Here is a 19,406-nt window from a genome sequence, read left to right as displayed (position 1 = left end):
TTATTTGACGATTTATACATTGCCAATAGAATTTCTGTAGGCGCTTTAGATATTTTTTAGACCTTAAATAATTATTTAAACACAATAAAAAAGGAAAAATAACATAACGTAAACTCTTGCATACTCGCCAAACATCTTTAAAACTATTAATAAAATATATTAGCTTAAGTTGAAAGAGGGTTACTAGCGACATCTAGTACGTAATCCGTTAAACATGAAGGCTGAATGGACACCACGTCGAGTATGAACATGCGGTACAGTTAAGTTTCTGCCGATCGCTTCAACAAGTACGATTTACAACCACGGGCCAATATTCTTTATATGCACTAGTATACTGTCCCATTTGCTGAAACTTAAAAGACTTTGCAGTACTTCAGCAAAAGTTAACAAATTCACCAGATGGCACCACTTATAGGTTAAATCTTAGAATAAAATTATATATTATATTATGAAAAGCAAAAGAAGAAATTCCCTTTATTATTTACGTTTTCATCTTTTGACGATAAACGACCGTAGTATACTCAATTTGATCAGTTTTCTAGATAGTTTCCTTATTTTTATGCAATGCTAATTATTGCTTACATAATTTATACACGTTGTAAATATTATTAATGTCCCATTGTGTTTGAAATGTTTCCCGTTCAATAGTTTCAAATTAGACGCCCTTGTCCGAAGCCTGGCTATTGTTGCCTTAGATTAATTGTATTGGAGTATAACAATTGAGTCTACATGCCTAGCCGGCAGCACTCATCAGGCCGTGCTAGAGACCTTGCGAGGGGCTTGAATCATTTTGACAAAAGATTGACCATCATACCATAATGTATTAATTAGTAATTGTTAGAGATTTCTTGGTAATAACGGTAAAGAAATCGTCGGTTTCGATGTACTTTTCGGTCGTGAAGTTGCCATTCAACTTGACTCTGATATGATACTTGCGTAACGGAATAGACAGTGTACCTTTATTGCACTCTTATTAGCGTTATGAAGTAACTCGGAATGGTTTCTTTAAATTGTTATACTGCTTCTTATCAGAACCAGTACAGATGAAAATGAAAAAGCCAATTATTTCCGCCATAAAACAGGTTTGTTGATAAAACTGTGCTATGCGTTGAGACTATATAATTTAATTAATAAATAATACAAGGAACAATGTTTCAGCCGCTGAACAACTTGGACACTTCGTCGGAGATCTGATTCATGAACCTGTAGCCGTTGAGGAGAATGCGGTCTAGAGCTGACGCTGGTTGGATGGAATCTCCATTCCTGTAATCATCGTGATTAATTAATGCGTTTTAGCCAAAAACAAATTACTTTTAGGTACTAATATGAGATTTCTGTTAATAGGGTAATTGACATCGCAAAAGATTAACAAATATTTTTTTGAGATTTATTTGGCATCAACAATAAAAAGTATTTTTTGTCTAATTTACACAAAGCTCACACTTGCTTAGCATTATCAAGAAGTATGATTGTTGTATGTAGATTGTTGACTGTTTCCATGAACTTGTTGAATTCGTTCTCCTAGATAAAATTATAACTATCTCCTAAAAACGAACATTACCAACCTGCACTTGATATTCCACGGGTCCTTGACAAAGTAGATATGTATGGACAGCACTCCGTACTTCTCTCCCCAGTCGAGAAGACATGGCGGCGCGAATGGAATGGTCACCTGGAAATTACAGATAATACTTTTTAAATTAAATAAAACAAAATAAGTTGCCTTAGACACAAATGTAAGTAGTTAATCAAACCACAGATTTTTTCCCCTAAACCGTTATATGAGTAATAATTAACGCCCTTTGTAAAACAAAACCTTTGTTTTGAAACCATCCAGGGGAAAGTCCTACGTGGTTGGAAATACACTATGCTCAAAACTAATGTAGGTTAGAGCCTAAAGAACATTGTTTGATGGTTTTACATGACTATTTTAGTCCACATCAAGCAAGGAATATATTGAAAGATCATACGAGACAAGTACAATCAAAGTCACAAGTAAATATCCTCGTATGGTTGAAAGTATACCTGTATACTCTGCTTTACTGAAGGCACCCTCTCGAACCAGTCCCTGTGCTTCTGTATAGGCACTTTGCCGAACATATGGAAGCCGGTGCCGACCAGATCTCCCTGCGTTGTCATCGCAAACCATGAGAGTATGTCTTCGCATTTCAGATCACGGGTCATATTGTAGTAATAGTGAGTTCCTGAAATTGTGACGAATATCATTAGTGTTACGTAAAATTTGTATAGTTTGTGCACGTGTTTCAATGACCGAAAAGCTGAACTTTTAAGTGCTTTAGACAAGCCTTAAAGACGAAAGCATTTGAGACAGACTGAAATGTGGAAAAACCAGACTTTACTTTATTCTACTCGAGTCTCTTAATTGGGTAGATCAGCGTCTCTAACGCACCGTTTTATACTTCAGATGTTATTTTCTTAATCTTGTTCGCTCCTAGCGTGATTCAAGGATGACCTAGGAACACAAGGTCGTAATGCGACGTTTTCTTTTATGGCTAACAAGAATAGCAAGCCCTTGATAAAATGATAAATACGAACCCATATTAGGAATACAGTTTTGTTTCTTGAAAGCAGTGCTGTTGAGCTCAGCCTCAGTGCTGGGGATCCTCATGAGCCTGCCGTCGAGGTCAGCGACCCACACGCCGCCATCTTGCAACGTGGCGCCGTTCTCCACCTGCGGCCCTGCGCCCGCCTTCAGCGACTCTAATTTGAACACATAACCTATTTACACTTATTTATAATGTTGCGAGTCTTTTACACGCTATTGGTTGCAGGTCACCAAGTCTTACTGAAAAGACGGTTTGGGTAGTTTTCATAGTCAGCTAAAGTAGCACAATATGTCCTTAGAAATACCTTTTAATCTTCACAACACAACCAAACAAACAGGAGCAAATTTCAATTTGTGGCATAATGTTACGAGATATCTCGTTTCAGTTAAATTAGATTTTTCTATTATGCACATTTTTTACAGGACAGCAAGAGGAAAATACTTAAGAACTAAATTTTAAAAGGCATTTAAAGACAATTGACTTCAATATTTTCTACGCAGCTTATCTCAACGTCAGCCGTTAACTTTATCACAGTTCCTGTTTGTGAATTAATGTCCTATTGTTGTCAATTTATCGGGTTTCGAACAAAACTGCTGTTCAATCGACTGGCAGTTTACTTAATGAATGCTTTTGATATCTTATTCTTTATACTAATTTATATATTATCATACTATGGCATAGCAGCGTATTCATTGTTATCTATAAATAAAAAAGTGCGATGAGTGCATCTAACATTGCCACTGAACGGCCGCATTTCTGTAACCAAGTAGCAGAAGACAGTATTTATGTCAACTCAAAAACCGGCTGCCAAACGCAAAACCCATATTCTCAGCTCAGAAAGCCTTCGTTACTCAAGGCTTAGAATATATATCGAGTTTTATGATACCGATTCTCGCACTCTGGACTACAACCTACAATAATAACTAAAAAAAAGACCCAATAATAGTTCTGTAACCCATTCTGAAACCTCAATTAAGGACAAGGCCAGCAGCAGCTCTACCTAAAGATAGTTTATAGTCCAAGGCAGAAAGGAACATCTTCTGTCTATCTCGGTGTATTTGTTAGGTTATGTTGATACCTTCCGAGACGAAGTACTGCGTGGCGGTCCAGTACTCCCTGGCCGGTTCTCCCTGAGACGCCGGCGCCTGCCACTTGATGAACTTCTTCTCTGGCTTCACTGGACTTGCCTCGTACTCGTCCACTGGAAACTAAAGACATTAAAACTTTAACGTCATTTCGGAAATAAGTAATAAGAGATCATCGTCATTTTATTATGTCTTAGCTGTTAATGTCTTTTCCTTTATTGATAGCAAATAGCAAAGTGTATACCGGTATTTTGGGATATGCCTGTCGTATGATATATTGCTTGGTTACTCTAAGGTATGGCAGGTTCTTGCCAAAGGAGACTATTTTCTAGACTAAACGCTGTTAAACAATAAACTTTTTTAAATACGACTATGTGAGTATGGTGTAGGTACTCATGAGGCTAGATTTAATTTCCGTTCGGTTATTAATAAGATTGTAAAACGTCTTAAATAGTATGTAATTCATATGACTCTACATGTTGTTACAACTCAACATTAAACGTAGGCGTTTAATTTTCTGTTCTGTTTGTTTCTAAGAAATCATGAATCAGAGTGTTGTCTGACCATAGATATTATCAAATTACCTAATAGAGAAAGCACACCAAATTGGTACCAACTATTTTATAGTCAAGAGTTCAAATTCGAGAAAACGGTATTTTTTAATATTCTTAAAACAAGTTTGGCAAATCGAGTAGAGTAAGTTATAAGAGCCGATAGAAGATTGACTTTAGCTTTTGGAAAAAGGTTTTAGACCAAAAAATATTAACCGATCATTTAACACATATATCTTAGTATAGTTAGTATGAGCTTTTGGGCCTGCACAAGGAATTAATTTAGGCCCCCTGTTGATCAGAAATTTGTTTTCAAACCAAATAACGCATAAAATACCAGAATATATCATGAAAGATCAAATGACAGTATATCTACATGGCCATACATCAAATTCACAACAAGACGCGTGGGTCGGGGACCCTTCGCGATTGATCTTGTTCATTCAAATAAATTAGATAATCGCCGCGAATGTCCACACGTCGCGAGAAATCACGAGGATTGACCGACTGCGTACACGACAAGGAAATATGCGTAAGAAATGTGTTTTGACTGTAGAAGCTTCATTGTGGTTTATTCCACTTTGTCATTACTTCCACTTCCTTTGAGCAATACCTAGGTGAACTACTTCCAAGGCAAAATAGGGATATCGAAAAATCTACTACTATCTAATATGTTTGAAATTAGTCCAGAGCTATGACAGAAGTTGAGAAGACCTAACCATTCATGATTAGTCCATGTATTTGAATTGATATAACTAAAAGTAATAATACGTTGAAGTTTCTGAAAAGCTAATATTATGGACAAATCAAACAATTATCTTACTTTTTATCTTAGGTTTTCTTGTAGTTTCTTTATATGTACAGACTTTGTATTAATTACCCAGCGGCTAAAACTCTCAAACTTGACTCGTCTCAAAGTGACTAAGTAGATCGGGAACCTCATAGTTACCTCATAGGGAAAACATATTATTATGTATATAACTTACAGCAACCATGAGTCCAGCGATGAATCCAGCAGTATCATACAAAGGACAGACGCCCTTCCCCGGAGGACAGTACATCCTGAGCTCAGGCAGCGCTCCTGGAGGCCGCTCTAACCTCTGCCAGCCCTCGTTCTCCACCTCCGCAATAGTCCGAGGTATTGCGAAAAAGTATTCTGTATCTGCTAAAGCACTTGACCAGCCGAATTTTACTGGAACCATATAAAAATAGGCTTTAACGTAACGTTCTATAGAGTATGGCAAAATGTATGAAAGTAAGGTAAAGCAATATTATTTTAATCTTAACCGATGGTATGATCTCTGCCTATCGGCATGGCAAGGAAGTGTGATCTTGTTGTTCTCTACGTTTTGGAAGCTTTAATCAGGTTGCGTATGGTGATTTGTTGGGTCATCAGATTCAGGCAAGGGTCATTCATGGTTTATTACCCTTATGAAAAGTATTGATACATTTTTATTTATATACGTGACATTACAACGCATGCATGCAACCATTTGCATATAAAGGAGGTGCTACTTATTTTTGGCTCAGTTTATCAGTTACGCAATAAAATTTATCCTAATTTCGTTTCGAATTGAAAACGTTTTCAAGAAATTATGTTTCCTTTGTATGTTCGTTACCGCATTCACTGTACTTCATTATTTTATAAGTGCTAATTTTAACTGTCAATCAATAAAAGTAATGAACAATCGTTGGAAGAAGCTTAATTCCGATTTGTAAACTCACCTCTCAGTCCATCATATTGTATACCTGAAAATTACAAACAAAATAGGAAATTATAATACTGTTAACTCGCTCGCAGGTGTAGACAGAAGCGTGCAGAATACGAGTACATATATAGACCTTTCGCTGTTATTGCTGGTCCTATGATCAAACTCTGGACTATAAAGACTACTGAGAACTCGACCTAGGAATCGAGACCGCATGATGAGATGTCGTATAGCCTGTCATTATTTATCGTTATTTATTAATCCGATTAAAATGCCAGCATTGGCTACCTTAGGGATCAAGTTAGCCAATAACAGACAGTAATTGACTCTTATGACAATCAAATACTAAGGCTCAGAGCTGAAACTTTATACGCATGATATTCTTGCAGATATTTCCAACATCAAACCAAAGGTAATAAATATTACGATGTTTTTTGCTTCTGCTAAAACTTTATTTAAGTCATGTAGTTTTCGCCTATCTATACCTACAAAAATATCGAGAAGACGCTGCGATAAGGTTATTCCCAACCGACCAGGGAATTCATGCTAGAGTTGATAAAATAATATGAATGGACAGTAATAGGTATGATGACTAATTTTGGGTTAGTCCATCTAGTGATAGTGAAAAATAATTACACACGTATTTGTGTCATTTTTGTGTATAATCAAATTATTACCGCGATACATTGAGTTGATAAGGCGCATGACGTCACGTTAGAGTACAAAATGTAATACACCCTGACGTCATTAGCCCCCACTCCATAACTTTAATGCTTTTTAAGTAAGTAACTTAATGGGTTTTTAATTTTTTAAAAATACGTGTCATATAAGTATTTTTAAATTGTTTGACTGGCGGACTAATTGTAATTTCTGTTCTCTTAGAAACATCCCTATTAGTATATAGGTACTGTTGGTATCTATTTTTATTTATCTATTTATAGGGGAATATAAATTTAAATTACAAAAATACTTAATATAACCTATTACGAATCAACTGCTTTGGTCTTTTCTGGAAATGAGGGAGAGGTTAGGCCTTGTTTCCACAATGTTGGCCAAGTGCGAGATGAAAACTTTCATACTTTTAAGAACTCGTAAATACTTTTGTAAGCAAGGTTTCTTCACAAAGTTTCTGGTAATGTAAGCTGACGGTCTATACATGACAGACCGCTTACATTACCAGAAACTGAAAAAAATGTGTGGATGTATACGAAGCAAAATAATAAAATGCTTGGAAAAAAATATATGAAAAAAGTCATTATAATGAAAAAGATTTCATGAAAAAAAAGAAATTTGTAGGGATTGTAGCAGGTCGCATTCTTTGGGGTCTGCCTATTGCCTTGGGGAAAATGGCGTGATTTTATATATGTATGTGGTATGTTTATATGTATGATGAAAATAACAATACTCACAGGTAACTGTCGAAACGACGGCTAGAAGAGTAACAATAGTATCCATATTTGTAATTTGTCACAAGTATTAGTTAGAATATTTCGTCACGGTCGGTCTGTACGCGTACAAGTTTGTATTGAAACTGATGTACCGTGGGTTTCAATGGGATGTGTTATAAAAGATTAGTACTACACAAGAGAAGGACAGAAGGTTAACTTGACGAATGTTAGACTACGAATTGCCACTGGATAGCGTAATTTGAAGATATAAGTTATCGGAAAACCATTAATTTGATGATGTTTTGAGATTTATGTGTAGTTGTATCTATCAAAACCTGATGTGCAAACAAAGGTGCCTAAAACTATGAAATTTAACGAACTTTCTTCATTGAAACGGTGTTGTCAAATCATTTATAATATTCAAACTTATACATAAAAAGTAGTCAATTGTTTGTCAATATTAAAAATGCGGCACGGCAGTATGTGGGGTATTATAGCCTAGTGAAAATATAAAAGGATAAAATTTTAACGATTTTACTAAATGGCCGATCGCCGATGTATAACGTAGCTGTGCGGTCTCCCAAACATTTTTTTTACTAACATTTATCTTTTTGACGAATTACTTTACATTATCCCGTTTATTACACAAGTTTCATTGAGTAGTATTACTTGTTTTACTGCGCTCCTCTGTATCGTGTGTTCTACGTTGATTGTGGCGACATCCGGCGGCGGCGCACTAAATACGAACACATACGCATACACCCAGTGCTCAGTAGCTACAGACGAGTAGAGTTACATTCATTCATACGACAGTTAACTGAGACAAACCTTTATAAAGATAAGACTTAGGGAACTTTAAACTAAACGGACTGTTACTACATTAGACTAACTAGCTAGCCACCGCTGAATTTAAGACAAAAATAAGGAATTAGGGAAGGTTCATATCTGACGGAACATACGTCGCGTATTATCGGTCGCGTAACGCCAGAATGTATAGAAAAACACTCGACCGTTTACACTCAACCGATGATGCGTCGATGCGAAACCCATACAAATTAAGTTACACACGCATTTTCCGTCAGATATGAACCTCTCCTTAGCGGCCTGTTTTTGTGATGAAAGACTCAGATATAGATTAGAGCTCTCTCAGATCACCTGTACACATCGTCCACCTTACTCATGAGATAGATAAGTGTGCTATGATATCCATCAGAGTGTGTATAAGCGCCTAATAAAATTATAAAGACAACTTGTTTCGTATATGTACAAGTTCACTACAGAAAATGTACTGTCCTTTTCTCGCAGGTACTTTTAATACTGCTTTTAATGAAATAGGAGCCGGGGTTTAGTAACTTTACTAAGCCCAAGCTCCAGGTAATAATCTTTTGTCAATTTTCTTTTCTTAACGCATTACTGTCCCACTGCTGGACAAAGGTTAAACCTTGAATTCATCAAACTGGCTAAGTGCGAGTTGGGAACCTTACAATGTACAAATTTTAGGCATGCATTATTTCATCAGGATATTTTCCGTAACCGTTAGAGCGGTTTAAATGATAATTAAGTATTTCTCTAATACACACAACTTCGAAATATCATTTGTGTGTTGCCTCGAGTTCGAACCTGCAACCACTTGTATAGGAGATGCCAGCTCATACCACTCGGCTATCACTGCTTACATAAATAGACATTGTTTATGTTGTCAAAACCAACTAAGGTCGCGAGCATAGGATATAATATAAAGCGCCTAGGTAGCGTATAGCTATAGCCGATAGATATATAGCGTCATACAAAAGAACCAAAACTATATGCGAACTCACGTTGTTTCCTTAGAAATGAGACATTGTATGATCCTTTAGTAATTTGCTAATAAATTGTTTTTGATGTACACAATGGTGTGTTGTTTCCTTACACTGAATATATCTATACGTTTAGTGAATATTACTTATAGTGAAGTAAGGTAAATCAACCCAAACGTAGATATTCTAATGGAGTTATTTATACTATTCGTAGAAGATAAGAACCTCATGTACCTATGTGTAATTTTAACACAAAATTATGTAGGTAATGTCATTTTCTTTTTAACAATCATGTTATACAACCAGTTAATTAGGTACTTATATAAATCTTCTGTTGAGTATGTATAGTAAAAGATCCAAAAACTTTACAATCAATATAAAAGAAATTGAAGAAGAATCTAATAGACCGTGGACACATGAACGCTTAATAAGTACAAATAAATAAAAATCTTAAGCAGCATTGTCTACATGAGCTTGTCAGATTTTTCTTACAGTTCTTTACAGAAAGATTCAAAAAGAATTTACTTAACGTAAGTCATCTTTTCAACAAAATACTAAATTCTTAAATTATTAGTTTTTTTAGGAAATTAACAGTAACTTTAATATTTGCCACAACGCAACTAATGCATGATGCCGTGATACCCTAACCTTACATTTGATGTAGTGTATAAAATAATACTGCAAATGACGATCAGCGTTAGTAAGTGGTCAGTCCTCACTTAGTTACATATACGTGTTCCGTGTATTTACTTTTTGTTTGTATGTTTTTTGCTATGATTCGCTTAATAGTTCTGTTTACTTTGTCCGTGACTACACCCGTCTTTGGTAAGATAAATCTTATTAATTTAGGTAAATAATAATGGTGTAATCAACACGAATCCTGATGAGTTTGGCGAAGGGGTCTGGAAATTCACGGGATAATATCTTTGCTGACCAGTTAAACAGTTAATTTCATATAAAAATATAGGATTTCCAGTAATCCAATAGTCGAAATAATCCAAAGTTATAACGTTTAACGTATAAGAAATTAAAATTGAAATGTTTGGAAGACACGAAGAAAGTTGCCTATGACCGGCCCTTGTGATCTGTGGCCATTAAATCCGTTTAATGGACAACAGTTTTAAGAATATTACATTTTTCATTTCCTTCATCATTAGTAGTAATCCATTCAGCTATCGTACCGTAACCGTGTTCTTTCGCACGCTAATATAATTACTACCTAATTTTATTACTTTAAGAGTGTTTTAAGTTGACCTTAAACTGTTTTTGCGAATTGTTATAATAAAGATACTTGTAAGGCTAAAGTTTAGTTTACACCGATCACGCAGCAATAATTTATTAAAAATGCAAACATGATATTCTATTACTACGTGAAAATCTTCAAAAATTTTTTGCTATCTTTGTTCATATTTTGTAATAGATAACAATTTTGTTTCAGGACTATGGGATAAAAGTTTGAAAGGTAAATTGACTCTCACTACTTATTATTACACTAAAACGTTATTACTCTCTCTTAGACACCATCTATTTCCCAAAATATATTCTGTTTGATTTAGTCTTAGTTTACACTTTATACTTACAAAAAAATGCCGTGTAGCGTTATGGCGACTATTCGAGAAAAACCCTACAATATTTTCCTAAGGCAAAGACCGTCGCATATGGTGAAAAGTCAGCCTTAGATTTTAACTATGTTTTATTATATTAATATATAATAGAATATAAAGTCCCCAACCGCATATCGTGGTGGACTCGGGTCAAAACATTTTCTCATTACAGAAGTAGACCCTTGCCCAGTAGTGGGACATTAATAGGTTTTGATTTTCCAGTAAGGTTCGACGTGAACCCCTTCGGGATAGGAACAACCTCGTTCATGGAGATGCCCCAATCCACTTCGGCAGCAGAGGGTAGGGGATGGGAGGTGGTGATGAAGCCAACCTTACCGAGTGGCTACGACGTACTTGTACTGATGTGTCCTGAGAACGACTACACTTTGTGTATGTTGTACGACGACACCGGCTATATCGCTGGCTTGCAGATCGCTGTAAGTTGCTTTTAATCTATTGAGATTTGTTCATACAATAATATCTGGGGGCACGGAAGTGCCCCCGCAAGTCGAGCAAAAAAAAGCGGCACGGCCGTAACATCCTTTTCTCGAAGCAATTCGGGCTATTTTTGACACCCCTATAATTTCGTTGTGGATAAAACAAGAAGCCTGGATTTTCAGCAACTAATCAGTCATTGTATAAACACGGTATATTTAAAATTTCAGTCAATTTGAACCAGTAGTTTAAGAATGACAACTTGTTAAAATTTTGAATTTTGTCACTCACTGATTCACTGACTCACTGACTCACCGATCATCAAAAGTCTAAGGTACTTCTAGCAGACTTAGAAGCTTAAAATTTAGAATACAAATAGGGTTTAGTGTCTTAATCATGGGAAAAATTTAATATTTTCTAATTTCAGTCCAGTTTTCTAAATACACTAACTGCAACAATAACTTTGTAATCCCATATAAATGTATAAGATTACAAGGTTACATTTGCAGTTATTGAATTATTATTACTGTAGAAAATAAAATAAATAGGTGTAAATAGGTACCTACTATATGAGGCATAACGGGAGGGGGTAAAGGGTGGGTAAGGGTGTTTAGCCCATGAAACTGAACAACATTCCCATAAGAAAATATGTTGAATTATGAAAAAAAACGTCTTTCCATACAAATTGGACTTATGTTCGCTCTACAAAAAGAAGTGAGATGCCATCAAAAACATTCTGTAAAAACTTCAAGTCTCGCCGTAAAAAGTTGTGAGATCTATATAATACCAAGTCGATTAATCTTTCTAGTCTCTACTTAAAGGACCTTCTGTCTTAAGTTATTACGTATGTTATTATCATGCCAATTTTAAAAAAATACCCTTAAAACAAATAGATCGACTTGGTCATCGCAAGAAAACACAAATTCGCCATTATTAACATTTCAGGAGCATAAACTTCTCGTCGTGCTGTGTAGTGTGATACATACTAATAATCAAATCATGCGATGGCCAGGTCGGTCTATTTGTTTTAAGGGTATTTTTTTAAAATTGGCATGATAATAACATACGTAATAACTTAAGACAGAAGGTCCTTTAAGTAGAGACTAGAAAGATTAATCGACTTGGTATTATATAGATCTCACAACTTTTTACGGCGAGACTTGAAGTTTTTACAGAATGTTTTTGATGGCATTGCATTTTAATGCAAACAGTAGCGCGATTCTGTACAATCGGTACTGTCGAGTATCGAAATTTTAACATTTAGTATGTACTGCCAAAATATTTCCTACGACACCCGTCAGAGGCGCTGATTGGTACCTTGATTCGGTACTAATCAGCTTGTTGGTAGTCGATAGTAGTAGAGAATCGAGGTACAGGTCTTAAATGTGATGAAAACGTAAAGGTTATGTATCTATTTATAACCCGGCGTTTTGTATACAAAAAAAAACTACTGTCCCCTTTAAATTTTATTGCAATTAAGACTATTATTCCGACCACTTGTTGACATAAAAGTTGAATGTTGCTCAAAACATTCGTTGTCTACTTTTAAGTTAGTTAACAAAAAGTGACTTTGACGAAGAGCAAAATCTAACAAAAATGTATGTCTTTGCAGTTTGACAGTTCAAAATATTCCAGTTATTACGACATCGATTCACAAGGCTTTACAGAATGGGTAATTGACGTCAATGGAAAAAATAAGAAGTTCTATACCACACAACAATACTATATATCCCCTGGTATGTTATTTTTTGAAGGTTTAAGTTAAGATAAGACTAGCCAACCCGCGCGACTCCCTCTGCGTTTAATGTTTAATCATGTCACCCTGGTAGGGGTTGATATTAAAAAATATGTCCATTTCAACCATGCATCATCCAGAATTTTTCTTAATTTGGTATTAATAGGTTTAGAGGATTTCACGTATCTGAGAAAGACAAACAAATAAACACACGTTGAGGTCTTTGATATAAGGAAATGATCTTCAATTATTGTAATTGAGAACCATTTTTATATGGGATTGTTTGTGAGTAATCTTTATACATTATGGTAAATACAAACGCAATTTGAAGCTTATTAGATTAAAATACCCGACTGGAATGGATACTGGATATTTGCATGTATCTTTGAGACATTCATAGGTACATACAAAAAGAGGGTACTTCATCGATAAGCGACGAGAGACGATAGCGGACTTTAGCGTTAACTGTTCATTGATGGATCTTTCCTTGCAATGTCTCACAATAGCAAAATGTTGTTAGACTATGTTGACCTGAAAGTTAGTCTGCCATTTTTACGACATCAAACCTACTCGAGGAGGAATGGGACAGCAGACAATCAGGTTCTATAAAATGTCTTCAAAAATCGAATCTTGTTTTCAGAAACTCTAAACACGGAAACAGCGAGTCGCATCGCGTCTCGAGACTCAAAGAGGCTTTTACAAGATGGCAATATATTTGTCACTGGCTTCAACGGCGACTTGTACAACATCTCTACCAGGGTCAAAGACTTCACTAAAAACAGCATCTACACTAAGCAGGCTTGCATTCCATGGATGGGTAACCATGTTTATTAAATCTTTATATTCGGGGAGCTAGACAAACGAAACAAACACCTTTTCTGACCTTTTGCCAGCACGTTCATAACAATTAACTTACATTTTACCTTATGGAGATACCTATTATGCATGAATAAAGTCTTGAAATTTACTGAATAGAATAAATAGCGATTCTTTTTAAAATTTGCTCTATGTTTTGTAATTCAAAGGGTTGTCATTTTAAAAGGTATGAACGAAGAAGTTTTTAGAGAAGTTGAACACCTCTACACTTTTAGTACCCAGTGAATCAGTTAATTACTCCACATTTATTTTCTACTTTTCTAGGTATCCACTACTACTACAATATGTCATCGAGTCTACCCTGTCAGGCGGACACCATGTTCCCCTGGTTCCCCCTCGTCTACTCCAACCAGCTCATTGGAGTGGGCTTCGTCGTCTTCGGGAAGTACACAGTGGACAGTGGCTCCAGAAATTACTTCGAAAACCCAGGAAGACTTGCTGCACAGGTATAATGCCATTTTTATTGGATTTATATACCTAGTAATTATACTAGATATGGTTAACCATTGGGGTAGCCATCCACATACTATACGTTTGTAGAGATATAAGCTAGACAAGTGAGACAGTTTAGGAGTTGATATGGTCGCTATGGCCGAAATTGGTCCGCTTTTTTGTGGCTTAGCTGTGTCCTTCCCCAGGATATATGTTCTTAACAGCGCCCCTTAAGTAAATAACTAAAATAATGTTAAAAAGAATTAACTCTTCATTACCTGTACCGTGCTACTGATTGAAACGGTCCTATAATATTTTAATGGTGTAAATTTATCTCAGTATAACTAAATATTTTTATATAACAGCTGATAGTTCCGCGAGGTCCTGACTGCTTGTACAAGTTGGCTGACTCGCCAGGCCTGGTCACCATGCACACCTACTTCATCAAGAACCCTCAGCTCATCACGTGCCTGTGATGACATCACTGCAATCTGCAACCACCTATGGCAACAACGATATTACTATTGTTATTGTCATGACCTATTATACTGTGAATAGTGTGAAAGATAGAAAAAACCTCAGGTGATATAACATAGAAGATCAAATCCACTTATTTGAGACCCATGTGATCACCTGGCAATAAATTAGAGTGACCAAAGTATATTAAAATAAACACGATTTTAATGTTTATTATTTTGCCCTTTAAATCAGCAGTGTGGTTGCAATTTTTTTCTTAAAAAGAAATAGTTTTAAAACAACTGTCAATGAAAATAAAACAAAAATAAATGCTTAATATTTATTGAGTTTTTTAGAGAAGTGGTGGTAAAGTGTAAATCATGAGCAAGTCGTTAGGTATGCGTCTTTGATGAAGTAAGTGTGTATAGTGACGATGCCGGGGGAGTCCCCGTAGTCCCAGAAACACTCCGGGCCATAGGGCACATTCGTCTGAGGAAAAAATATACCAGAAATTAGAAAAATAATAATCTGTACAAATGTAGAAAAGCACTGAAGTTGACTATTGCCATATTTCCACAGCTTGAAATAAGGCAATTCTCATTAGTCCTACTTGTAAGTACTAGGGATTTGGATCACTATAGACCTACATGGTACAGGGTATTACAGGGAATTTTATAACTAAATATGTATAAGGGTGAAAATCTACATCGAGCTATGCTGCGCTGTGCTATGTTTAGTCAACTCACTCGTCTAATATTTTATTTTTTGAAGATACAAACTACCATGCTGTGCTGCGCGGTGTGAGGCTACGCTCTGTTTAAAACAACATCGAGCACAAACATAGCATAGCGCAACCTAGCTCGATGTTGATTAGTCACCCTAATTATATACATTGTTGCTTTGTTTGCTGCTGAAACTGTATAAAAATCATTATTTTTGACATAAGTGATTTACATACCATGATACCGGGTTTATCAGCGACTTCGAAGGGATTCATCTTGCCGTCTTCGACAGAATACTTGCATGGAATCAGGAATCCCACGCCAATGAGCTGGTTGTTCAGCACCAGCGGGTACCATGGCAATATGGTGTCAGCTCCACAAACCAAATCAGGAGTCATTTTGTAACAGTAGTGGTAGCCTGGTTTAAACAAAAACAGTTTCTTTAAAACATAAGTACATCTCCTTAAAAATTATATTCACAAATACAGAATAAGATAGAAAAATTGGTTAATTTGCATGTCGATCTAGTTAACTGCAAGATGGCACTGATATTAGGCACTATTACACACACGCTCTATCGCGCGTTCTTAGGATCGTACAGGATTACGCACGGGAAAGATGGCGCGCTCTTCGCTCGGGAATTTCGTCTCGAGCTTGACAGATGAGCGTGGCGCACGCTCTTTCCTTTCTCCTTGCACACCTTTTCAACGCGCGCTCTTTCACTCGCGATTGTTATATCATGCGCGATAGAGTATGTGTGTAAAGGTAAGGTTTTAATTTTGCTAGAATTAAACTTGTTGCCATTGCACAAAAGGTTTGTAATATAACGATCCGTTTGTGAATTTTCGAGAAAAACTTACCCATGCCAGCAATGCAAGCTTGCTCAGTAAAGTCGCTACTAGATTTGAATTCTGCGATGTCTGTAGATATGTTGAACAGGGCACCGTTGAAACCTCTTACGTACAAATTATCCTGTATGATCACTTCGTCATTGCGAGATGCTAAGCGGACACTTGCGTCTAAAGCCAGATAGTCTGTGAAAATACGTTAAATATTTTATTAAATTATATTAAAACTGGGTAGACTTTGTTCCTGATACTGAATTATTTCGAAATACCACAAGTTACTTATAAACGCATCTAAATGCTTTAGGAGCATTCAGTCGCTGTAGAGATACACACACATTAAAGCAAAGGAGGGCGTAATAAAACATGGAGTGATCTGCCTGACCTATGAATTATGGGTGTATTCTTTATCCAAGCAAATTATTGTCGGAGTAAGAAAACATTTGCTTGTAACTTTTCCAAAATACGCCTTATACGTTGTTACTTACCAGCGGATGCATAGAACTGTTGTATAGCGCGGTATCTAGTGGTCACACCGTCTACTACAACATCCCAAACTACGAACCCGCTTGTAGTCCAGTCGAAAATACCACCCACCACGTTCTTCTCTATAAGCTGTAAACAGAATTTTATAAGTTGACACTTCGTACCATGTGCGCAACGAAGGCAGTTCATGGTTCGGGCAAATTGCTATAAGGTTTTTCAAATTACACTATTCTCAATAGTAGCTCGGAGCTAAGTACTTTTAATTGTGTGTGTTTTTTTTTTCTTTATAAACGTGACGGTATATTTTAATAAAATTGCCTTGGACTAAGGGGATTTAGCGTACACCTTCGAGTACCTACCTATCCAGGGTTGAGTTTGTAAGGAGTGCTGCAAAGCAATGCTCATATAAAAGAATACTGCTCTACAAAACACAACAAAAATCAGAAAACGCAGCTACTCACAGCGATCTGACAGCCGGCAACGTAATCATTGTCATCGAAATATACGCAGAACGAACAATCATCTTCTGCGGGACAGTACAGCGTGAGACTGTCATATCCAGTCGGTGTCTCAGGCGCTGTCATCTTCACCCATCCCTTTTCAGCGGCTTCGGAAACCGTCGTAGGCATGTTTATAAACGCTGTGCGCCCGATGTTCGATAAATCATTATCAAATTTTGCTAAAAACAAAAAAGCGAAATTTATTATAAAAAAAAAATAAGCCTGTAACTATCCCACCACTGGGCTGGTAGTGGGACCTCCCGAAAAGATAAAAAATGTAGAGATGTCAGACCACAATGCCAAGTACCTAAATGCGGTAATATTTGTTTATGTGCTATTTTTTGTTGAAAAGACAATATTTTGTACATTTTTTTACGTACGTATATCTTACTTGTAGTTATAATCTATTCAATATATAGATTGTTAGGTACTTAAATCTTGACTTACCGTTAAAGCCTTTTTCCAATAACCCTGGAACAACAAATAACATAATTATGATCTGTTATTCTTTGTCATAGCGTCTTAATTACAAACGTCATTTAGATGATATGATCACATAGATGCAGTTGCGAAAAAACATAGTCTCATGAGCAAGAGTGAGGTTCTCGAAGATGATTTCAGACGATAGAGCGAAGTGGCGGAGAAGATAAGGAAAGCTGACCTCACTACCATGTAGGATGCAGGACAAAAAGAGGTTTAAACAAGAAAAGATGCCTTTAAACACTCTGAACCTCTCCGGAGCCGCGAATTAATGCATACCCTATAATCAAAGGGCCCCTGTATTTAGGCGTCGATGGCACAACATGTTAATTTTAGTCGGTATACTTGCATCCTGCAAGCTACTCGCAATTGGCTGGAAAGGGGAAACTGACACAACTCTGGACCATCCCCATGATGAAAACAAAGTCTATCATATAAGGAAGGATTCCCGTGTATCCTATATGACAATGACATTTTAGATAAAAAATAAAAAAAAAATCTTATTAGTATTTCCCATTTTAAAGATGACTTACCGAAGGCAGGTGCAGCCACAAGGCAGAGTATAGCTAATGTGCGGATCATGATGCTTCAGAGGTGCTCACTGCGATAGCTGCCCCCATGTTGCTTCTCTTATATAACCACTTAACTATGTATGCACAATTGTACAAATGATGATCAGGTCTTTTAGTTAAATGCTGATTCGACAAACAGCATGGCTCGTGCACGGTTCTGCTTGCATGTAATTTTGTAAATATTATAGTTGATTTTTAAGATGAAAAAGCCATATATGATTCTAATCCTTAACTTTTTCATGCTATAATTATAAGAATCGGTCAGGTACTTCAACCATGAAAGCGTCTTGCAAGGAATTTAAATTATCCTGAACAAACTGTTATGAAAGTTTAAGCATGTGTAAAGATAATGCATTTAGGGTAAAACAACCGTCTACCTCGGGATTTAATGAGAATGACTTTGACTGGGAATAGTATAAATAAGCATATGTCGGAGAATTAATGCTTAGTTGGCAAAAGGAACACACATGGGGAGCAAGAAAGGTTGCATCACCTACCTAGAAGCCTGCAACCAAGTTCAGTGTGGTCGCAAACAACGCCAAGACTAGTCGGTCGAAATCAAAGCTTGAAGTCATAGCACAGACAATCAATCTGTAGCACGATTCTCCGTTCTGTACAGTCGGTACTGTCGAGTATCGAAATATTGACATTTAGAATGTTCTGCCAAAATGTTTGCTACGACACCCGTCAGAGGCGCTAATCAGATTTTCATACAAATTTTCTCGATGACAGGTCGGTTGTCGGTAGTCGATAGTAGTAGAGAATCGAGCTACTGAGCAATGCATTGATTGATTGCAATCACAAGATTACTGCGTTACAGATGACATCCCCTACATTTCTTAACTAAGTATAGGACATTTTAACTATTATACAATATTTATATTTATATACCGCGAAATTGAATGTCATTATTTATATTAAGCTAGTCGCAATATTTTGCATTTTAATTACATTTTTGACACAAAATACAAAAGAGTCTCAACTTATTTAAACGGTTGTATTATTTTGTTTTAAAAAATAAAACTCCCAGAGAAAAATAGTTATTGATTTGCGAAATTGGAGTAGCCTATATAACTATAAGAGCATTTAAATTAAAACTAACTGTAATGAAGTCTATCACTGTAAGTTTGGCGCAGTGGTTAAAGTGGTAACCTTGCTTCATTAACC

At 36.2% G+C, this 19,406-nt stretch overlaps 2 protein-coding genes across 5 annotated transcripts in view; one reads left to right on the top strand and one right to left on the bottom strand.

The window, feature by feature from the left end:
• Positions 1-14,840, top strand: part of LOC142981233 (uncharacterized) — a 107,605-nt gene extending 92,765 nt beyond the window's left edge. Inside the window, exons 1-7 of one of the 3 annotated variants that reach the window (XM_076126993.1) lie at positions 9,802-9,921; positions 10,535-10,558; positions 10,923-11,137; positions 12,748-12,871; positions 13,511-13,687; positions 14,011-14,192; positions 14,544-14,835. In XM_076126993.1, coding sequence (XP_075983108.1) covers positions 9,858-9,921; positions 10,535-10,558; positions 10,923-11,137; positions 12,748-12,871; positions 13,511-13,687; positions 14,011-14,192; positions 14,544-14,654 — 897 coding nt within the window. In that variant the 5' untranslated portion in view covers positions 9,802-9,857 and the 3' untranslated portion in view covers positions 14,655-14,835. Of the gene's footprint in view, positions 1-9,801; positions 9,922-10,534; positions 10,559-10,922; positions 11,138-12,747; positions 12,872-13,510; positions 13,688-14,010; positions 14,193-14,543 lie in introns of those variants that run through there. The other 2 variants (XM_076126992.1, XM_076126994.1) reach the window with 2 other exon arrangements.
• On the bottom strand, positions 1,103-7,440 carry LOC142980983 (uncharacterized). 2 transcript variants are annotated; one of them, XM_076126628.1, is made up of 8 exons: positions 7,322-7,440; positions 5,929-5,952; positions 5,190-5,395; positions 3,646-3,775; positions 2,557-2,739; positions 2,026-2,204; positions 1,566-1,672; positions 1,103-1,263 (listed from the first exon to the last, which is right to left on the bottom strand). In XM_076126628.1, the coding sequence occupies exons 1-8, from the start codon at positions 7,365-7,367 to the stop codon at positions 1,155-1,157; spliced, it is 984 nt and encodes a 327-aa protein (XP_075982743.1). In that variant the 5' UTR covers positions 7,368-7,440; the 3' UTR covers positions 1,103-1,154. The 2 variants fall into 2 exon arrangements, with proteins under 2 accessions (XP_075982743.1, XP_075982744.1); XM_076126629.1 differs by having other exon boundaries at positions 2,557-2,721.
• Positions 14,841-19,406: the final 4,566 nt, after the last annotated feature.

The sequence above is a fragment of the Anticarsia gemmatalis genome, chromosome 19 (assembly GCF_050436995.1).
Source record: "Anticarsia gemmatalis isolate Benzon Research Colony breed Stoneville strain chromosome 19, ilAntGemm2 primary, whole genome shotgun sequence".
Classification (NCBI taxonomy): Eukaryota; Metazoa; Arthropoda; class Insecta; order Lepidoptera; family Erebidae; genus Anticarsia; species Anticarsia gemmatalis.
This window is presented reverse-complemented; position numbering and strand designations above follow the sequence as displayed.